Source organism: Gambusia affinis, linkage group LG01 (assembly GCF_019740435.1).
Source record: "Gambusia affinis linkage group LG01, SWU_Gaff_1.0, whole genome shotgun sequence".
In the NCBI taxonomy this organism is placed as follows: domain Eukaryota; kingdom Metazoa; phylum Chordata; class Actinopteri; order Cyprinodontiformes; family Poeciliidae; genus Gambusia; species Gambusia affinis.
The window spans coordinates 33,674,653-33,697,836 of record NC_057868.1 but is presented as its reverse complement, the minus strand read 5'-3'; the positions used below and the strand labels follow the sequence as shown (position 1 = coordinate 33,697,836).

Below are 23,184 nucleotides of genomic sequence, written 5' to 3'. Positions count from 1 at the left end.
ATTTATTGTTTTACTACTTTTACACAGATCATAGTAATTAAGAAAATCTCAAACAGCTAAATGTGTGTTAGATTTCAATAATCAACACTTTTAAAAGAACAGTGTAAGATAATGTGTTTAAGATTATGAGAAAACTGTTTTTGTAAAATAGTGTATTTTGTTTCTGAAAAGTGTTTCATTTTGCAAATAATCTCCATTGTTCTGCTAATTGGGTGTGTGGTTCTGCTAATTGTGTTAAGTGCTGAGAAAAGAAACGGCTTTGTTTTCAAACCTGCAAAGAAAAACAATCATTTAAAAAAAAAAAACTGTAAAAATCTGTCTATAAACAATGCAATTTGTATGTTTTGCAACGACAGTGTTCCAAAAGTCTTGAGACTGTCATGCTTTAGCCATCAAGAGATACTTTTTGTGTGATACCTCGGTAATGAGAAACCTTTTTATAGACCAAGAGTTAGGACTAAGCCAGCTTTAACACCTATTTTTACACTAGCCGAAGTTTACACTTTCGTGTGCAAGTGCAATTCAGGAAAAGAAAATTTTAAAACAATTTGCAGGCACAGAAAACTACCCGTTGCTTCTCTGAAAGAGCAGTGCCCATGACAAATAAAAATGCAGAAATTCTTGATATATGGCTGCTGTTTTTGACAGCGTGTCACACGAGGAGGCCGTAAGATTGGTCCTGTGCACTGGGCCAAGGATGGCTGATGCTTTATTGAAATGCAAAAATGACTACTCGCAGAGCAGAGTCGGTGTTGTTTTAAGATGCATCAAAACTGCATTCAACAGAGGAATCAGCAAATAGGGGGATACAGAGAGAGTTACTCATTTGCATTGGGGCCTCAAAGCGCATTGTCTTACATAGGCACAAACACAAGCACAGGATACTGCAATACTGGCCCTGATCAAGGCTAACAAAATGCTATTGTGTGTCTCAAGGAGCTGTACTCATAAATGAAAAAGTCTTGTGGTTATTTGGTTTTCATGGTGGGGATGTGTGGCTTGTTGAGTGTAACAGCGGAGAGCAGCAGTCCCGCTTGCAGCTTTTATGTCTGTTAAACACAAATGAACAAAGACACTTTATCTACATTATTCTCTCGTTGGATGCCTTTGCTCTGCAGATTTCTAAAAAAAAAAACAAGGAAAAGGAAAACATAAAAACACATCCCCTGTCAGTATGATGTCATTCATTTTCAAATGTCAAGCTGCTCCTGTCCTTCCATCTACGGCCCTTTTTCCCCTGACTAGAAAATGTGTCGAAATTGTATTTTTGTGCTTTCAGATCCCCTGCTCTGATGAAAGAGATATGCTGAGCAGAAAGAAAAGGAAGCAGACTGAGAGCAAAGTCACAGAGTCTTCAGAGAGTGGCTACTTTACTCTGATGTGATTGCTGGTCTTCCACACGGAGAGCAAATATGGCTGCCAAGTGAATGTGTGTGATATGCAAAAGATTTGATAACTTTTTAAGATTTATGCCACGAAATCTGAAAAGTAAGAGGTAATAATTATACAAGACTTCTGATCAGCGGGGGAAACATGACAGATATTCTATTCAGCGTGGCATGGCTGTCACCGGATGATGATCAGCTGCAAACAAGGAAGTGCTAAACCATATGTTATAGTATGTTACAGGAATATCTTAGCACATGTGTCGCTAGACATTTTAAATTAGACATTGTGAAAGTGACTTATTGTTTCATTGATTGCAGTTTAATTTCAGGATTCAGTTTTAGATTTGAAGCCAGACGTTTTCTTGTAATTTGCATTCTTTTCTACAACGTCAAAGCTTTCAGTCAGCCCCTCCATCATATTGCTCATATTTGCCAGAATGTAATATTGACACTTTTGTCCCTTTTTTTCACACATGTAACACGCAGTCTCTGCAGGAAAGGTAATTGGATCTGTAGTGCAAATATGCTAGCAGACTTATGGTGCACTAAGGGTTGAAAAAAACCATAAAGTCTTCCATAGAGCCCTATAAACCCAATATTAATTACTCTGCTTATTTCTGATACTACTCCCCCTTGGAACCAATTAGTAAGTTGAGATGGTTCTTTCCAGCTTAATGAGGTCTAAGTAATGATAATGAATTTCACATTCCTGCCAAGCATTCAAAATAGGTTTTCACAATAGCAAAGTCATATGAAATGATCCATCAATAACAACTCTGGTTTCAAAAGAATTAGTTTTCCAGATGAGGAAATACAAAATTAGGAAGTTGGCGCCAATTGTTCATGTAAGAAGATATTCTTTTTAATGTTCATGCTCATATCAGGGAAAACAAAAGCTTAGTCGTGTGAAAGAATTTGAAATTTAGGTGTATTTACACAGGAAGGATTTGTACTGAGGTGGACTGAGTGACTGCATTTTCAATTTTATTTGTAAAAATGTGAGAAGAATTTTTACCTTGATAATTGTTCATTATTTTCTGCTGGCTATATAATTTTAAAACCCAATTGACTTTTTTAATCACCTGAAGAACATTTCAAGGATTAATGGACTAATGTCCCAACAAAATGTTTTAAAAAATCATCTTTAGTTGAATTAATTAGAATCTTCACAGGTCTGCCTAAAATGTCAGACAGCTGCAGCTGATCCACAACGCTGCAGCTCGGATCTTCACTAAAACTGAGAAAACAGAACATAACACTCCAGTTCCAAAGTCTTTATATTTGCTCCTTATATCAGATAATAGATTTTATAATACTTTATCAGTTTATAAACCATTGAGTGGCTTAGGACCAAAATACGTTAAAGATATGCAGTTATATCAAAAATCAGACCAGTTGGGTCTTTTGGTTTCAAATCTACTCCATCTGCATCCTTATAATCAGAACAAAACTGAGAGAAGCAGCATTCAGTTTTAATGCTCCGTTTATGTGGCATAAACTCCAGAGAACTGCAAAAATGCTAAAACCTTGAGTCCCTTTTAATAGAGGTTAGAAAATCTTCAATAATATTAACTGTGACATTATTAATTTTGGTCTGTTGTTCCAACATTTCTTTGCTTCTTTCCTTTTCATGCCACTGCAGTATAAGTTATTTTTTTAGTTGTTGTTTTACATTTTCTCATGCAAAGCACTTAGAAGTGTTAAAGCTCTACCAAGTGTCAGAAGACACTCCAACACCAAACTTGTTTGCCAGCATACAGTAGAAAGGAAAGACAAGCAAACACACCAGGATATTGAAAGAATCATGCAAAGCCAAAGACCGTAGCTTTTAAGAAGCTCTGCGTGAACTAAATCCTTTTAAAAAGTAACAAAGCTGAGTGCAAACAGTATCACTAAATTCTTAATTTTAGTCAATCAAATGAGAGCATTGCATTCACTCAAAAGTTGCCATTTCTAAAGAAAAAAAAAAACAATACTACAAGATGCTACAATGATACTGCCAGTGTAGAGTAGAGTTGCATCTTGCCTTCCAATCCTGTATGCTCTGCTGGACTCGTGTGTTTGCAACCGGCAAAAAAAAAAAAAAAAAAAAGCATCTCTTTCATCTCAAAGGGTGTTATTTTAACCCGCAGTGTTAAACTGTGAAAATAGTCCTGAAGAGTTACAGTTCTTAACAGTACTGCCTTTTCTCAAATCTGTTGACATTTTCAGTGTTCACTTTCAAACTATGATGGCTCACATCAGTGCATGTCTTGCTTTAGCAAAGTAGGAGTTTGTTGGTAGGCTGCAATGTGTTGGGCTACAATAATTTGCATCATAAGAGAAAACAGCAAGGATGCTTTACTAAATGGTGATGGTGATTTTATTTGCAGTTTCAAAATTGCAATTTAATTTGAATAGTTTTTAGTTTATGTGTGAACATGGCTGCTCTTTAATTTAACAATTTCCCGTTAGAACAAAAGCTACCCCTGAATAAGTGATAACATATGTCCTCACTGTTCGAAAACATTATATCAGAAAGTTAAGCCAACCTTGACTTGTGTCTACTGATGACTTTTCCTAAAAAATTGGGCCTCCTGCAAATCTAAAAAGCCACAATTATATCTAGCTTTTACATTTTTCCTGCTATATGGAATAAGCATGCTTTTCATTTTTAATTTAAGCTGCAGTTACTCTCTAAAGTCCATTGGGTTTTTATCTCCACACTTTTGGAATGTGTGTATAAAAGTCAAAATAAGCCTTTTAATGTTCCCTAATTATGTAATTATTAATCTATTAAATATAAATGCAGTTAAATGTTAGGCCAAAGTCTGATTTATTCACATTAGCATAAAATGAACAACAGTAGGACCAAAAAGGTCCTAAATATAAAAACTGTATTTTCCTCAAATATATTTTATTTAGATGAGATTGAAAACAGGATTCTGTATTTGCTTGAAACTCTGTTCAAACTCACAGCAATTACGTTTTGTATGATAATTACTTATTATTATTATTATCTACTAATTAATCTGAAATATTAACGATACCCTCAAGCTCTGTTTTGAAATAATAGATTCATTTGCAGTCATAAATAAATATTTCTACCTTTCCAGAACACTAAGAGAAGCAAAATCATTTTGCTGTTGTGTGCATGCCTGAGCTTTGTTTTGGACTATTTCTGGATTAAAGCAAAAAGTGAGCACTTTCATCACAATTCAGGTTTTCAGAGTCAACTATCCTTGAGCTATGTAAACTGTCACAGCGAGATATTTAGAAAACTGCACCTAATTACAAACAAAACCAGCACCCAAAACTCTGATTGATGACCCCAGGAGGATGCTCCTTTTCGTGCACCCAAGAAACACAAAGTGGTTTGAAACAATCAACTAACAACGTCACTCTGAGGCAAAATGTGTCTCTCTCCTCTTCATTATACTGTAGGTCTTTCATACGTGCCATCCTAATGATGTCTTAGAGAAATATTTGGCCAGAGGTGGCAGTTCATGCACTTCAAACTTTAATGTTCTAATTTTGTGATTGCAGGCTGTCTATTCCTAAGGAACTTTATGGTTTAGCGCATCAACTCTGTGCTTGCGGGTTACATCATTCAAACTGTAGTGGTGTGTGGATGAACTCTATTTAAGCCTTGAACAAGGATTTAAAAGATGGCACGGTGTGTTCACTGAGGATGGGTCAAAGATGCTGTAGGAATGAATAATCACTGCATTATTTTTTTTTTTTCCAGTTTGTGTGTAAAAGAGTCGCACAGCAAATTTAAATATAACAACAATTCTCTGCCTCTCTGTAGAGCATCAAAGTAAGGGAAGCAATACATATCTAATGTTTTATTACATTTCTTTGACTGAAGTACAGCTTTTTCAGATCAGTCCCCAATCCAAATCTATCTAACTGTCTAGTAAACATAGGAAACAATGACAGTTTTAGACTAGCCTGTTTTTGTTAGTCAAGATTTATTAAGATCAACAGACATTTGCATTACTAGTGAGATGTCATAATATTCAGTGCTCAAAGAAATGAACAGCAATTAACTACAACGTTAAACGCCACTGACACTCTGCTCAAACTAGAAAAAAAGGAGATAAAAATAAAGTCTATTTTACACTTATTTCACTGGCATTGCTGCTAATAAATATGGACATCATTATGGCAGTGCACCATTGTCTCCTTGTTGTTTAATATTAAAAGCATCTTCAGGAAGCTTAAACAGTCTACGTCACAAATTACTATGAATAATAAATCAACTGCATTTAGTTCTATTTCCTATTAGCAGTTTAGTGCTATATGTATGCTTAGAGCCCTCAGATGATTAATTTTTTCAAAAACACTGACCACTGACTAATCAAGCAACATTTCCTGTTGTTTGGGTTCTCTCTCATCCAAAGCAGTTACAGAGAGCCAGGTCCTTCTCAGCTAACCAATCCCACCCAGCTGAACTTAGAGCAGACGTTCACACCTCACTCCTCGATTGCAAAGAAATTTCACATGTTGGGTTATTATAACCTTACTCTTTATCATAAATTTATCACTCTGGCTTAGAGCATGTACAACAAAAACATTTTAGCCTACAAACTATTGGATTGAAGCAATTTTGCGCTATCGCACACAGTAAGAATGTGACTCAGCATCCTGGGCAACTCTTACATTACTCAGATTATATCTCACTCATGACGTTATTCCTGTCTCCCAAGGCATCTATTATAAATCACATGCACGTGGTCAATTATGCAAATTAAGTGATGATGTAATTTAGCAAAATCTAGTGAGATTTAGGACATCCAACAGCTGTTTTCGTAACTGAGGATTTGGCATCACTGTACTGGACCATCACAGACCCAACACAGAGACAAATTAGACAAGTAGTAAACATTTTCTCTTTCTTTCCACATCAGATCTAAACTTCTCTGTAATATATGCAGAAGACATAATTCGATCGTTTTATAGCATCATTAGAATCAGGCTTTTGCCTTTTTGTAGTCATTATGTGCCCATATCAATAGCTTTAATCTACCTACTTATCGCTGCAGTCAAGGTTAATGCTTGCCTGAACGCACATTTTAAGCTTTAAGCCATTATTTTTTTGTAGTTCTCAGAGTGAAATGAGTTAGAATGATAAACAAAATTATTATAAAATTATTTACAATGATACAGTTTTTAACATGCCTGAGAGCTGATAAACTGTTCTTGCTGTCAACACCTCTATTATTAAGACACTGAGACTCTAGCTGTGGTTAAAAATAATGATAATAAAAAACATCTGGTGTAGTCTCAGAGAGTGAAAGCTGGCTAATTAATTACGCTGTGGGCCACAAAAAATCATTTTGCACGTAAGTGACGGGAACTCATAGCTCCAACACCGAATTGGCTGAAAGACTTCAATTAAACATGCTGTTTAAACAAATATCCACAAGCTTAGAGGAGATCTTCTTTATGAATAATTCACATCCTGAAAGAGTGAATAAATGGGAAATACTAGAATGTGTAAAGTCTACTTGTGTAGCTCTGAGCATACAGTAATAATTAAGATACTGATTGTCTTACGATTAATTCATGTTAGAATATATATATTTTTAGGGCAAGCAGAAAAGAATGCATGAATACTTCATAGCTGCTGGAAATGATGAAAAAAAAAAAGTGATTAACTTCAGTCTTTTAAAGTGGGAAATCTTTTTAAAGTCCTTTAGAAGATTGTCCTGATATGTAACTTAATGGCTAACAGTTCTTCATTCTCTCAGGAACATGTTTAACAGCATCTGGACAAAGTGGGTTTGTTCAGCTCCAGCTGTGGAGAGGCCCTAGGCTCAGGCTGAATGCCTCTTCCCATTGACGCCGCAGTGACACTAGTGGGAGCCTGGTTGAGAAGAGGTCCAGGGGAGGGGTGGAGGAAGATGTATGTCAAAATAATGTGCCTCCAGGATGCATTATATAAGGCTATTAAATTGTCAGTGTCTAAAACAGTGTGGAGCAGATACAAGCTTTGTTTGTGACAGCTGAAAATCCATTTTTTATGTTTGTTTCTGTGTGAGGTTTACCAGTGAGTGGTTCTTTTGTTGGTGTACAGATAAAAAACATTGTCCCGATTCAGAAACAGGTACATGAGTGGTTTTTAAAGATGCACCAGTCAGATTTTACAGTGGTTCTGCACAGGTTTTGTGAAGCACTTACTTGCCAAAACTGACTTCTGATTATTACAATTTCTGTTTAAAACTGTTATACACATCAATAAATTTTCATATATAGTGTTTTTTTTTTCTGTTTTATAAAACGTTCATTTTACTGTTTGAAACACACAACATGAGTATGGAGTACACATTTTAAAACTCGATTTAGCATCTAATTGCCTTTACAAAGGTTAGTGTTGCTAGCATTACATAAAAAAATATTTACAAACGCATATTTTACAAACTGTTTAACTTTATTCTGTTCTGAGATGTCTGAAGGGCTGCCAACAATCCTAATCCTGCATTTTCTATAACAGATTTTAAAAGCTCAAAAAGTGAAAACATAGTAACTTTGCTGTTCATCCTTCCTGTTACAGGCTGAAAGTCTTACTCCCTCTTGAAATTAAAATTAATTACACTACAAAAAAACTGTGCTACAATTAGACATGAATTGCTTTGATTTCCATTTTACTTTTTTTTTACTTCCCAGAACACAAAAGCATTGTGTACTGTTCAGAGAGCAACAAAACAGAAGAAAGTGAAAGAATCATTGGTGGTTCATAATCTACAGTGAGATGTTTGAGGAAGCATTAGCAATAGAAATGAAGGATTAAACATATGAAACATAAGAGGAGACATTAAAGCAGAAGTCAGGCTTGTCAAAGAAGCATAGATATAAAGAAGCAAAGCAGAAAACAAAAACATTGATGACAACATTACTGTTGTTTTTCGAGATGTACATTAGAGATTAGACAACGTTTGTGGTGTTTCCTGTTCCCAACTTTGCAGGTGGATTTAAAATGATCGTCCAGGAGTTTTAAAGTTAAATCCTTTGAAATATTGCAATAGAATAGAAAAGAACAGAAATTACTTTATTGTCCCTCTATGGGGAAATTTCAGTGCAATATCAGCAAAGTGACAGGCAATGTTATAAGCAGTTAGCATGCTGTAGCTTAGTGTCTTCAATTATTATGAAACCAGATTAGTTGGTCTTGGGGTTTGAAGCTGACAGCTAACCTCCAATGAATTTGAGTTCAACCTGAACTCAAACTGAAAAGCACCACAGTGGTTTATGCACATAAATCTTTAAAACATGTATCATGTTTGCCTGAGGTCATAAGCTGTGGCTGAATGTGGTTAATAGATGTGCCTTTGTTTAGATCAAAAGCTCAGAAAGCACCCATCTCATCATCTGGGCTTTAAATTGTTTAAAGTATGAAAAAGCACTAAAAAAGAAAAACCGATAAAAGTTCTCTCTCTTATTCATCTGTTATTTAAGAAACAGAAATTGTTCTGGTTATCCCACCTAAAATAAAAACAAGAGAAGTTCAGTCTTACTTAGTGTCAGAAGATGAGAAAAAAAAAATACCTGTCTCTCTTTTTATGTAGTTTATGTAAATATTTGTTTTCATTGTATAAATTTTTAATAGAACACTTCAAAAATCATGAACGAAACTTTTTAATAATAGTTACAAATTTAAATGGATGGGATTGAAGTGTTTGTGATTTAAATCTTAAAATGATGCACACTTGGGGATTTGCTAGCTTCCTTCCTTGGGTCTGGAGCTCTGCATTTCTCATCTTGTTATGAATGTTCATTCTAAGCTATACTTTTTTACAGCTACTGCAAGGTGGGAGGTAAAATGCACTGAGCTGTGAATCAGTGACCTTTCAGTTATGAACAGTTTGACCCCACAAAGCCAACTGTTGGCGGATGGGAGTTCACAAAGGAGCAAGGCCACCTCAGGCAGCCACTATTGTTGTCGTCCTTTCTCCCAACACCTACACATGATGCTCTGCATCAGTAATAGCTTTGTTTCTTTTTGGGTAAAACACTGCTGCTCGACACATAAAGGAAACCTTTGTAACTCTACTTGCAAAGAATGTATCCCTCCTTAAAAAATAAAAATGTGATTTGTCAGCTCTGCATATAACATATTTTTGATTTGTAGCGGATTTATTTATGTTTAAAATTACCTTTCTAGTGAGTTTTTGTGTGTGTGTTCTTTTTTTTTTTAAGTCAGTGGTTCAGACAGGAAAAATTGACCATCTGGGTTTTCCTCTGCACACGTTTGAGGGTCGAGAAATGTGCGACCCCAAAAGCAACGTCTCTACCCACTTTGTGAGTGCACCGACACGCACAATCTGTTCTCTTTTGAGCACTGTTCACGCTCTTTGCACTGAATAAATACAGCACCTTCTGAATCATGCCGCAGAGAGCAACACTGGCTGCACCAGGAAGGCAGAGAAACAGCCCAAAGCTTACAGAGAGTGGCAGGCAGCAATCTGTAAGCAAGGCTGCAGGGTGAAAAGCAGGGCACCTTGTCCGAATCACTGAGCATGCACAAGCACCTACTCTAGGGTCATCTAGCTAATGGACTTCCTGGCACACTTTGCTTGTAACAAGGATTCCAGTAAGGGCAAAATTTATTTTAAAAAAGTGACTGAGAATATTTAGTTAATAAAGATAAATATTTCTTATAAATAACATAATCATCTCCGAAGCTTAAAAAAAAAAGTTCACAGACCTTGTCACAATTTAGCAGTTCATCCAGACACTACAGATGAATTACTTTGATACATCTCCCTGTGGAACTAAATTTCTATTGGCAAGGACACGACTGATCTCTCGCCCTCTGTAATCTCGATTTCCTCTGGCAATACCAGCCACCGTGAACTTGTGGCATTTTGCTGCCTTTAATGATTGGCCCAGTGGTCTGCAACCAATGGCCTTCTTGCCACCAATTCATGACCCGTCAACCCCAATCCTCCCACCAATCCACCAGGCGCACAACACACACGGCACAGAACAAATGTCCCAGTGTCAGAAACAATCCAGACAGCCACCCCATCCTCCTCTCATAAAGCTGGCATCTCATCTGTCCAAGAGTGAAGACTATGGTAAATGGAATGACATGGCATTTACACTTTCCGTAACTGAAGATCCTGAAGGAATCAAATTGTTCAAATTGAACAGGCTTTTTTTTCCCTCAAAGATTTACCTGAATGCACATTTGAAATATTAATTCAATTTGCCTTTGTTGACAGGAGACCACTTTTGAGGCGATATCCTATTTGTGAGTATCTCCCGCTACATTTTTCTTCTCCCAACACACATCTATACAGGTTATAAAATGAAGGTGTTGGAACAGGAAGTCTTCTGACTCACAATATTGAGTGTATTGAACAGACCTCTTGCTGATATGCTTGAGGTGCAAAATAACAGAGGACCTGCACACACACATATGCAAGCTACATCAGCCTTTGAAGTTCTGACAGCATCCAGCTTCGCCTCCTCTGCCGAGTGCTGTTCATAATTATTTACCATGACGAGGGCCCCACGTCCCTGACTAAGAAAAACAAAAGTTTGTCTACAATCCTTTGGTCATTTTTCATTCAGTGCAATTTCACAGGGCGCACAATCGCAGAGATCAAATTGACAGAGAGCAGTCTAGCATGAATATCAACTGGGATCGCTCAAGAAGGAAAGCACAGGGGAATTCATTGTCTATCTGATCTTCTGAATAGAAATTCTCCAGCTATCTGATGCAAATCTTAATGAAAATCCCAAGTGAAAAGATTTATAGCCAATATCAGCTGCTTTAAAATATATGATTCTTCATAACTCAACCAAACTTGTTATTAAGAATTTGATCAGCCTCTTTTGCTCTACGTTTCAACGTCTGGATTCAGTTTCACTCTGGAACTGGGCTGCTAATGCAAAGAGGGACGCTCAAAAAGTTATTGGAGGAAGCAAAGCACATTTCAAAGACGGGTAGAATATATATAATGACGTCTCACAGCTTTAGTCTAACACAGACAGCTGGGCCTGAAGTATGATGCAAACAAATATTTATGCAGCTGCAGTCCAAATAGGTTTACCAACTCTGCTTCTTAATTGGACAGGAACAAATTCCTTGATGGAAAAAAAAAAGTTTCTTGAGAGTTTGGTTCTGTATGTGCAGCAAATGCTAATGGAAGAGAACTCGTCATCTGGGACGTAGCCAATCAAAAGCACACTTTGGTGTTACCATGGCAGTGATTTAACAGAGGAGTACATATTATTGCTGCAACTTTGGTGGCTTTTAAAATACAAAAAACTGTAAAACATTTCGGAAGTTGAGAAAAACTTATTATTTTTGATAAAACAGCTAGTTATTATTAAGAAGCTGCTCTAAAATATCTAAAGTTGGAATAATTTTTATCTAATTTATGAAATCCAGCTGGCCGATTAAATTAGGTAGGAGCGCAAAGAGTTTTTGTAAAATGCCATCACAATTTTACACATTTCTTTCCATTTCACTGGCATAGGAAAACATCTCCTACTGTCTTTCCAGGATTTGCTTTATTGCTTTCAACACAATTTCAACTAAAATATCACAATAATGACTCAATAATGTTACTTGATCTCACAGTACAAAGTCTAAATGCTTCATTCAGTTTGGGTTGCTGGACACTTGAAATTGAAAGCAACTCTATTGAATCATTGAAATTAAATTTCTGGTGGTCAGTTGCTCTTTTTATATAGAAAAGTTATATAAATGAGACTCTGATGTCATGGGACACTTCCATTCACCCACAATTTATTCCAATGTACATGCACTACTCAGAATGCAAGGACATAAAAAAAAAGCAACATACACTGTGAAGATAGGACTGGTATCAATGCTCTAAAAGCTCCTCTTAATTTCCTTACATTTAGATCCACATATGTTTTTTGAACACTACTTATCTAAATAGGGAACCATGTGCTTCAGGCAAAAGTTAAAATTCAACATTTGCTTCTTGTCAAACACAATGAGGAACGTCTATAACTTCATGAGTTAGAGCAAAATTAGGTTTGCCGCTTTCTATTTAAACACATAAGAAATCCACATGAATTGAAAGCGATAATGGTAGCAAGAGGAAAATGACAATATGTGTTTTAGCAACCAGAGCAAAGGAGAAAGCACATAAAGACTCACCAATCGTATGAATTGTGGTCCGGCCGGGCCTCGTCCCAGGATGCTGCTGGATGGTGTCGTAGAAGGTGGCCTGGCACAGCTGGATGGCCGTTATGCTGACCCAGAGGCACAGGCAGAGCAGCCAGGACATGACAGGACACATCTGCTGAGAACCAGCAGAGGTGGAATCAAACACAGCAGACATTGTGTTCCCTACCTGTGACATCCTGCACTCAACACAAAAACAAATCACACTCGCCACTTTTTTTTTTTCCTGTGATTGGCTTCAGTGCCCCACAGTGGATTTTTTTTCTTAGTCATCCAGATGTGTGATTAGGATTATATAAGTATGAGTTCTTCACTTTTTCTTCCCAGTTTGCCCTGTCTTGTCCGCAAGCCACAGCACAGCAAATGTGGTGTGATCCCTGAGGACTTTTTTTACCATGCAGCACAGATTTCCCCTGACAGGCTGACTTCCTTCAAATCCTGAGCTTTGCTCCTCTGCCTCACAACTAAAAAAAAGAAACTTAAAGAAAGATAAGATTTTGCAAGAAGCCAGCTGCAGAGCCTTTTCTCTCGCTGCCAGAATAATGTGACAGTGACAGGGTGTTAACAGGAATCAAAAAGGCTTGTAATGTTTTACCATGCTCTTGAGTTATAGCAAAAAAAAAAAAAAAAATGATCCAGAGGAATGGTTCTGGACGCATAAGGATGATATTTGACTGTTTCTCATCGGTAAGATGTAGTTTTGTACATTCTTTTATAAAAGCACTTATGTTTATCAAAGAAAATTGGGTAGGAGGGTGAAATTTTCCAGTCAGAATTTTTTTTAATGCTGCATTTTACTGAGATAAAAACTTTTATTAAACCACTTTTATTAAATTACTTGTACTAAACCACTTTATTTTTGTACATCTTTTCACTTTTCAAATGTCTTTGTTCTCACAGGACATATAATGCAATTTTAAACAGCAAAGTCATAAAATAAAGAGGCATTACTCAGAAATATATCTTGTCAGTTTCAGGTCTTTATGTTTTTCAAACAAAACCTACAAAATAAAGGCTCTTACCTGTGCAACCCAACAAATAGTGTGCAAAAATATCAACAGTTTTCTGTAAATCCATCCATTTTCCCGGTTATGTTGATCCCATCTAGGAATTCTGAATTTGGCTGGAGGAGGGAACTCCACTGACTCTGCCTCCCCGCTCCACACTTTGATAGCAACAGTCCAGTGATTCAGAAATAATCGTCAAGCCGGTTTCAGGAAAAAAAAAAAAAAAAAAGAGTAATTTAAAGCTTTTCAATTCTTCACCTTGAGGAGCTGCTCCCAGGGACTGAATTCATTTACCCTCTCGCATTTTACAAGCACGTGTGGAGCGCTCCTTAATTAACTGTGTTGGAATCTTTTCTTCCAGCGTCCGCATCCTTCCAGTGAAAGGCAGCCTCCGAGCAGCGGCTCTCGCTGAGTCCCTCCTCACTCAGCGAGCACTGAGAGACAAATGTTCCCGTGCAGCTTGGCTGAGTGTAAAAACTGTATCACATGTCTTAAAGCCAGACTGCCTCTGGATTAGATGGCATAGTGGGACTCCATCTGATCATATGCTTCTGACAATTGCAAATCAGGAAAGCTGGCACCACTCACACTGCTGTGACCACATGATTAACAATTATTTACATTTAGAACAGCCATTTCTCCTGGGGCTGCTCATCCTTTCATGGATTGTCCTATCGGCTTTTTTGTGTGAGTTTTCGGTTGCCCCACATTGGTAAAATGCACAAAGAATCTTTAAGTATTTCCAAGAAACTCTGAAGGATTACTAGAGAGAAAAAGGAGGCAGCGAGAAAAAGGGTTGTTTAATCCTTCAGTTTACTTACGCAGTGTATATAAAAAAATCTTCTCACCCCAAATGAAATGCCTCGATTTTTGTTCAAAAGGAGATTTTGAGGTCAGACTGGTATTTGAAAATACTAATAATTAACAATTTCAGCTAAAGAAAATCCACCCCAAAGCATAATGCTTCCACTGTCATGGAACTTGACGGTGTTCTTTTTGGTGATGTGTAGCATTATTTTTTTTAGAAAACAATCTTTTATCTTTGTATAATCTTTAAAATGAGTAGAACCATTACCTTCATCTGACCATTGCATATTTTCCTAATAAATTTGGGAGACTTCAAATCTGGGTAATAAAGCTGTTGCACCATATTATCTAAAAACAAAAGCCACATAACAAGCAAGCGTGCACATTTACAAAGCATGCTTTAATATTTTTTTTTTTCCCTAAAAGAGGCTGTATTATGTGTTTTCCAGCCACATGGAATCATTTAATAGCAATCAAGAAAATATGTGTTCAGTTGTTATAACATTGTTGTATATATCAAATATGACTTAAAAGAAATTTGGCTTAGTAATTTAACACCTTGAAATAGGTCTCTGTCTCTTTAAGAAAGTCCTGCTTTCTGCCTTCAGGGTGTCATCACATCGCTCCTCTATTAACACTTTAGCAATGTTTTTACCAGTGTTCTCACTAAAACCTGGAAAATAGAGCACATCACTTCACTTTTTAGACCCTCTCACTGGCTCCCTGTATCTCAGAGAATACACTGTAAATACTGTACTTATGTTAGTTTACAAGTTACTGAACTGCTTACCACTAAAACACTTTTAAGAAATGTTGATGTGTCAACCTTCCAGACCACTCAGGTCTTCTGGTTCTGGGGATGCAGAGCAGACCAAACATGAAGAAGGAGCATCCAGTTTCTATTCACCACAAATCAGGAACAGACTTCCAGAAAACTGCAAAAGAGCTGAAACAATGAGTTCCTTTAAATCAAGTCTGTTCAGAGTTGGCTTTGATTAGCAGTAACTGAAAATTTGATCAACAAATTGTGTGTGATATTTTATGCTGTAAGAGACTTTCCTTGTCACTGAAATGTGCTATAAATATAAACTCAAGTTGTGTCCAGGCATGTTTTTTAGATTAGGGAATAACATTATAACAAGATGTAAAGCTATGTAAAGCCATCAGGCACCTTTAGTGTCTGATGGCAGCCATTCAGGGTTGCCTAAACACTTGCACTTTCAAAGCGCCTCCTATTTCCACAAGGCTCTTCCTTGGAGCTGCAGTCTCCAGCCTCAGCTCCTCCAGACTAGCGGCAGCAGAAATTAGGTGGTTTTGCAAGTCTGCTGATTTTATCATATCAAGTACTTCTCAGTCCAATGCTCTGAGAATCGTTGGACTGAGAATGCTTCTCAGTCCATTGCTTGAATGGTTGCAAACGGCATAATAGAAAAAACTGTGATGACATGCTGAATGCAGAGCGTTGGAAAGAGCAGTTTCTTTAAGAGACAGAGGCCAATTTCAAGGCATCAAATTGCTAAATTTAATTTAAGGTATGTCGAACATAACTTAAAATAAATTTTACAGCATTATATAACAATTTACAACAACTGAAGGTAACATAGTTGCTTGATTGTGCTATAAAATCGTACTGTGAGGCTGGAAAATACATAATGTATAACAAAAATAAATAAATTTCAACCTTCTTTACTCATGGAATATGTAATATTCTAGTTTCCACTTTGGGTGAGTTTTGAATTCCTGAAGTAAATCAGAATACATACATACAAAAATAAGACAAGTAAAGAAAAAGTAAAAGCTGTACTCAATAGAAATGAGACATTTGGGTGAGATGAGTGAAAAGAAAAATTGTAAGCTAACTTTATGCAGAAACAATAGTCTATTCAATCTAGCTGAGCAGGGTTGGGACGAGTTAGAATTTGGTTCAGACGTCTCCCTGGGAATACCAAGTGCTGTAAGATATGGGTTTGTTCTCCAGTCCAGTCACTGTTGAAGTTTCCTTGCAAGACTGCACTAAACTCTGTTTTTGTCTCAATGCTTTTTTATCACTGTGCAGAACATGAAGTGCCCACAGCTCAATTAGCAAAGCGCAATAAACAACAACCAATTTATTAAGTTAATTATTGATATTTATTGTTGCATAGATAAAGAATACCCCAGCTAACTTTATCCGTCGTTGTCAACCCTGGTAATGGGATCACGCCAAACGTTTGAGGAATTTGGCAACAGTGTAGAAAAAACAAACAATTACCAAAAAGCCAACAAAATAAACAGCTGAGTTTTTTTTAAGAGGGATTCTTTTCAGAGACTGTGTGGTCTTTAATTGTTAACAGAACGCATTGCCCCATGGAGACGTGGTGTTTTGTCATCTGTTCTAATGAGAGTCAGCTAAATTCTTGATACACAATAGACAACATTTACTCTGCTGCAAACAGGGATAAATGAAATCTAAAACATTAGTTTTATGATTATTGATAACAAGGATGTGTTCAAGTTCTGTTGAGGATGAGAAATGATGTTTCAAGAATGAAACATGGATACCAGAACCTACAGTAATTGTAAAGCCTATTTAAAGGTGGAGGAGCACCCCAACAGCCAAAGAGTAAAATATTTGCCTGCAGCTAAACTATCCAGATCATCAGTGCTCTCGTCTGATCTCGGAAGCTGAGCAGGGTTGGGACGAGTTAGAATTTGGTAGACGTCTCCCTGGGAATACCAAGTGCTGTAAGATATGGGTTTGTTCCCCAGTCCAGTCACATGTTGAAGTTTCCTTGCAAGAGACACTAAACTCTCTTTTGTCTCAATGCTTTTTTATGTGCGAATGAAGGAACAGAAAATCTTAAATGAATGGAAAATAACATTTATTTTTTCCTGAAACAAAAATTGTAAATGGATTCGATGTAAAACATTTAGAGAGTGTATCCAACTTCCTAACCATTTTTAATGAAAAGGTAAAAAATATAGAAGAACTTAAGATTACTGATTAAAGACACAGTTATTACAAGGCATACAATTTCTAGAGTTTCATTTGCATCTGGATGTGAAAATTAACAAATTTCATCAATACAGACACACAAAATAAAAAAATAAAAATTAAAAATGAAGGTTTTGTTTAGGCAAAAAACAACAACTCTAGTTTGAGAAGTAAACTAAACGTTAGTGGAAATGACTTTGGGTCTGTTGGCTCCATTGTAACTTTTTGATGAGAACAAATCAAAAAGGAAACATTGAGATATCCATAGGCTTTTTTTAACTTATACCATGAAGCACCAACTTAATAAATAATGTGGTCTGTAATATTTGATTACAAATTAAGCACCTAATATTAGCATTCAGTTTTGCTCTTTTCTCACCTAATATCTGAACATTTAAAAGACATAAAGACTTTCAGACATGATTTAACCCTCACCTCCAACCAGCAAGTATTACCTCCAGTGGAAAGTCCTTGGAGCCACTGTGGAGACTCACATTAGGATGCTTAATTAGTGTAGAAGTGAGCTAAGATAAAACTACAATCAAAGAAAAGAACATGCTGTGATGTACTAAAAGGGGGGTTTGTTTTGAATTTTAACAGCTGTATCCGGATGCCCTCATAAAACCGGCCCAGACTTTAGAAAAAGCCAAACAGGACAGAAGCTTGTGAGCATAGAAAAGGAGTTTGATTATTTTACTGGATATTTTCCCAAAGAAGTTTAACTCCTTGTGAACAGTTTAAATGTGCTGGATATCAGAACCCTTGGATTCAAGGATATTAGACATCACAAAAACAAGCTTTGGTGTTTGATATGTTGTTTTGTTAGACTGACATGAGTTTCATGAATGTTCACACATTCATGAAACTTGTGTAAAAGTATACATGAAAGATACTCAGATTAGAGCTCAATCCTGTTCGAGCCAGACTGACGTTTATGAGATTTTTACTCTATTCTGACTGAAAAAGAATTGGATATACTCTGTGCCAAATTAGAACCTCTTCTACTTTACTAAAATTGAGTAGTTATTTTGTGTTTAATGTTACTGAAAATAGGGACATTTACCCTTTTCTAAAAGCACTTAAATTCATTTACAACTATTTAGGTGGGAAAGGGGTTATGACATAAACTGTAATAAAAAAGGTGCAACAGAGAGAAAACTTAAGAACACAATTAGAGCCACTGTAGATAAGTGGGAAGAAATTGGCCAAGGAAGAGCATATTTTTGGAAAAAAACTCACATATTTACTAGAATAAATTTAGATATTTACAAAAGCATATTATTTCTCTGAATGTCTGACTGTAATTTAGGTAAGCTTCTGAGATTTTTTCAATAAATGTGAGTTTCTTTCTTACAAATTTTGGATTTTGCAATGTCTGTAAATATGTGCCTTTATAATGGAACACTGTAAAATTTTTTCATGCAAATTTACAACTTTTCAACGTCAGAAAATGTTCAAGTTTTTCTTGTAAAGATATGAAATGGAAGGTAATTTTGTTGTTGTTATTGTTTGTTGTTTATCTACAATGGTCTTAACACTCCACCACAAAAGAAAGACTAAATTGACAACTGAAGGATCAAAATCAAGTTGAATCATTAGGTGAAATAAAAATGATAAAATTGTGTATTATTTACATTATTTTATAATACTATTTTTGAACATGTATGACAGCATTTTTACTTTTTAAAGGCATCTAAGAGTGATAGTTTATCTCTGAGATTTTCAGTATTTCTTACTGAAAAGGTTTTCAGTTCTGTGAAACTACAGGACTCATCTTTTATGAACAGATTAAGTCTCGCTTTTTCCAATTGTCACTTGCTGATGTATTTATTTAGTGTTTAAGAATAAAAATTCTGTTTCACCATGAGCTTTCCTTTTATAAATAATTTCATGACTTCACTCATAATTGCACAAGTACTTTAAATGAATCTACTTTACGTGGTACATTTTTATGAAAAAACGAACAATCGACTGTAACTTATGTAACAAAGGGGTGTCCTATTTCTTCCTTAAAGGACAAAGCCCCACACAAACATACAGAGACTAAAGCACAAATTAAGTTAAACATTTTCAGATGTTGAAGGTTTTAATGGCGGCATTCTACCCCTGCTAATAAAATACAGAGGTCATCTAGCAAGTAAAGTTTTTGATCTGTAAAAATTCCAATTTACAAATCTATGAAACGGGTAAACCAACCTTGTATTATGGAATGAATAAACAGGCGGCAGAAGAAAGGAATCTAATAATGGACAATTAAAAAATCAAAAGCATAAATACTGATGAACCAGGCGAATTAATCGGAGTAAATGTGGTGCATATGTGGCAGGAGAATGCAGCGAAACTGAGGGAGGAGACTCATTAACACAAAGGGATGTGAACTAAGATCCAAGGATCTTAAATTGAGAAAAGAACAAAAATTGACTGTAATTTAAGAAAATAAATACCAATATACAAGGAACAGAAAGCAAGAATAAACAAAGAAACAACACAAATAAATAATCTAATATGGCAACACCTTAATAACAATAATGAAGACAGAAATAAACTTAATTAAATTTGTTCTCTTTCTAAGATTTTCTTAAGCTTAATGAAGATTGACTAAAATATATTTTTTGGCCATGGAAGAAAAGTGATTTTGTGTAAGGTTCTTTAATGTGAAATCAAGCAAATTAATAACAATAAAAATATATATAATTTTGTTGTGCATCACACCGATCAAGTTTTATTTTCTGGCCCGCAGACAACTAGCTTCTGTCTTAAGAAGGTTCATGCATGACTGATTCAATGAACCTCTCCATGAAAGGCTCTGACGGTTACTCTTCAAGAAGTAACCCTGAGAAAAACAGACAATTTCATCTGTAAAGATCACAAGAATTGTCTCCTGGACCTAAAATAGTGTGTACAGATTTGACCGGGGAGTAGACAGCCCGTTAGGTCCCGTGGGCTTTCAGTCTGGATGCTACATACACAACAGAGATGAGATTCTGTGAAGACATATTCCAAAGCAATATGCTTTCCATGCTTGCAGAGAGGCATGGTTAAAGTAGCACTTCTTACAAATAACGGCAGCTTTATAGATTTTGTTTTAACGCCTGTCTGATTCTATGTCAAATACCTGTTCCCAGTGGCATGCAGGAGAAGGTGTTTATAGCTGCTGTGTCTGGAGGGTGGCCAGGCAGAGCAAAAATGTCAATATTTTTTTGTGTTTTGCTCAGAGTGGGAGAGCTAGTCGAGAAACCGAAGAAGTTTCCTGTGCAGCCTACCCCTCAGCTGCAGCTACCCTTGTCGAAAGAGGAATTTCAAAAAATGTTGAGCTGCCTGAAAAAAAAATAAAAAATTTGTGACATTTAATGATGATATTGCTGCTGATTACAGTGACACAATGCCCAGGGGCGGGGGGGCGATTTCTATCAGACATGGAGAAGATGCCATATTGAAGATCATGCCGTGTATCACATGCAGTTGGGAGTGGAGATTCTTACAGATAAAAGTCACGTACTACCACAGGCATCCCTGCTATAGTGCCACAGAAATCTCTGCATGAACCCATCTGTTTATTTCTGAGCTTTGACACCAGAAAGACGAGTGGTGTGCAAATGATTTCAGATTTGATGATAGAGGGAAAAATTATCTTGCTGTTGATCTAACAACTTAAAATCCTTTCCCCTGAAGATCAATAAATCACTGCCAGTAAATGTCGAACAGTAAAACAGTGAGAAATGCTTTTCAAATGATTCATTTGCATTTTCATTGAGTGTTGTTGTTTTCCGAAGCATTCTCTGCTCCTCCCTGGAAAGGTCAATGGGAAACGGTTGGTGTCTGTTTTATCTGCTGGAGCCAACTCTCAAGTTCAGCGAAGTAGGAAATAAGATTATCTTTACAGAAGCTTGTGTGAGAATCTGGCCTTTGAATCTTATTCAGTGGAGAATTAATGTCTCAAAGGCTGGAAGCAGCCAAGACTGCTATTAAAATAACTGAAGTCAAGAGTGGAATTTCGTTTCTTTTTTTTTTTTGTATGAGTTTGCAGAGCTAATCTTGTTTAATGGAAATTGGGAATCTTTCCTTTTACATCAGTTGATTTGAGCATTTAATAGATTCTTTTAAGGATATTTTTGTTGTTGTTATATCTTCGGAAACACTGAAGCATATTGCTCTGAGGCGAAACAACTCATTAACTTCCCAGATGCAATCCTGAGGTGTTATATGAGAGAACTCAGGTGAAAAACAGAATGAAAAAGAGAAAACAGTCCATCGGCGTAAAGCAGGCCTTTTTTTCTGTGATGTTTTTGGCTTTGATTAAAAGCTGGAAAAACAAATGCCTTTTGCACTCATTATTTCCTCAGTCTGAGTGACATTTACTTGAAGCTGCTCTATTAGATGCTTGCATTAAATCAAATGTCATTGCATACACATTATCAACATCTTGCAAAAAAAAAATAAATAATCAAAAAAAGTAGCTACAGTTCTGCAGACTCAGGCTAAAATAACAGAGTTAACATGTAGATATTTTGACATAAGTGGCCATACTTTTAGCCCAAACTGCTGATGGCAGTCTCCAGAGAGAGCAGATGTGGTTGCCTTCTGGCTCTTGGCTGCACCGTTCCAATCCAGTAAGTGTCTCATGAGATTTGCTATTGTAACAATCTGCTCTCACATGTGAAGTCCAGGTGAAAAAAAACACACAAGTACAATAGCAGGCCTCTCTATATGCTCCCTTAAAAACGTAATCAGCAGTCTGCAGTTTTCAGCGTGGAATGCACAGGTGTGCTAACAACTGAGATGAAATTTTCTTTTTTTTGTATGTGCAACTTGTAAGTCATTTTTTGGAAAAAATCACGCTCTGATGAAGCACTGGGAGGGGAGGCTGCAGCGTCCTGAGGGATTTCAAAATGAAATCTAAAATCTTGCAAGAGGACATTTTCTCCCCAAAGTCACAGTCAATCATTTTCAGAGGCTTTATTGTATCCACCTTGGTTCATGTGCTTGACATGGCACATTGAAGTCACACTGGCTCAATCATATCATGCATCAGGACAAAATAGTGGCTGCTGATGTAATTGAAATTGTCAGTCTTCCTGTAAGTCGTCTCCAGAGATGGAAACTGCATTTCTTCCTCCAAACATTTACATCAATGCCTGAATGACAGAATACATAATAATTCACCCCATCCATCCCTCCATCCATCCATTTTCTATACACCCTTCGTCCCTTAGTGGGGTCGGGAGGGTTGCTGGTGCCAATCTCCAGCTGCGTTCCGGGCAAGAGGCGGGGTTCACCCTGGACAGGTCGCCAGTCTGTCGCAGTAACCCAGGGTTCACTCCTGTTCCAGAAATGATAATGCGTTAAATGCAGTGAAAGGCCAGCTGAAAAGAACATGGAACTACATGTGGAATTTATTGTTAGTTCTTCTGCTTCTTTCATTTGTGTATCTGTTGTTTTCTCAAACCTCCAGTCGGTCATGACAGATGGCTGCTTTTACCGAGTCAGGTTCTGCTGAGGGTTTCTGCCTGCTAAAAGAGAGTTTTTGCTCTCCACTGTCGATACATCCATGCTCGGTATGAGGGATTGTGTAAAGTCAACAACACAATGCAATCAATTGTCTACTGTCACTGCAAGCTCGACCAGGAAGTGGAATGAATGATGCTGGGTTTCCTGGTACAGAAAACATTTTACAGTTAATTTGAATAATAAATTGAGTTTATCACAATGTTGTACAACCAAGATCACTTGCAATGCATTTGTAGTTAAACTGTAATTATTTCTTTCTTGTAAAGTGGCTTGAGACAACATTTCATGTGAAAAGGCTTTTTTTTTTTTAATTAGCCAAATTGAATTGTAGCACCAGAGTCTTCAGGA

General features: G+C 36.6%; 1 protein-coding gene and 1 pseudogene across 2 annotated transcripts in view; both read right to left on the bottom strand.

Moving 5' to 3' along the window:
* Positions 1-14,109, bottom strand: part of LOC122833198 (chemokine-like protein TAFA-1) — a 34,396-nt gene extending 20,287 nt beyond the window's left edge. Inside the window, exons 1-2 of one of the 2 annotated variants that reach the window (XM_044120610.1) lie at positions 13,563-14,109; positions 12,514-12,658 (exon numbers count right to left, since the gene is read on the bottom strand). In XM_044120610.1, the coding sequence (XP_043976545.1) occupies positions 12,514-12,655 (142 nt within the window). In that variant the 5' untranslated portion in view covers positions 12,656-12,658; positions 13,563-14,109. The remainder of the gene's footprint in view (positions 1-12,513; positions 12,659-13,562) is intronic. The other variant, XM_044120601.1, reaches the window with a different exon arrangement.
* Positions 13,877-23,184, bottom strand: part of LOC122844519 — a 33,312-nt pseudogene continuing 24,004 nt past the window's right edge.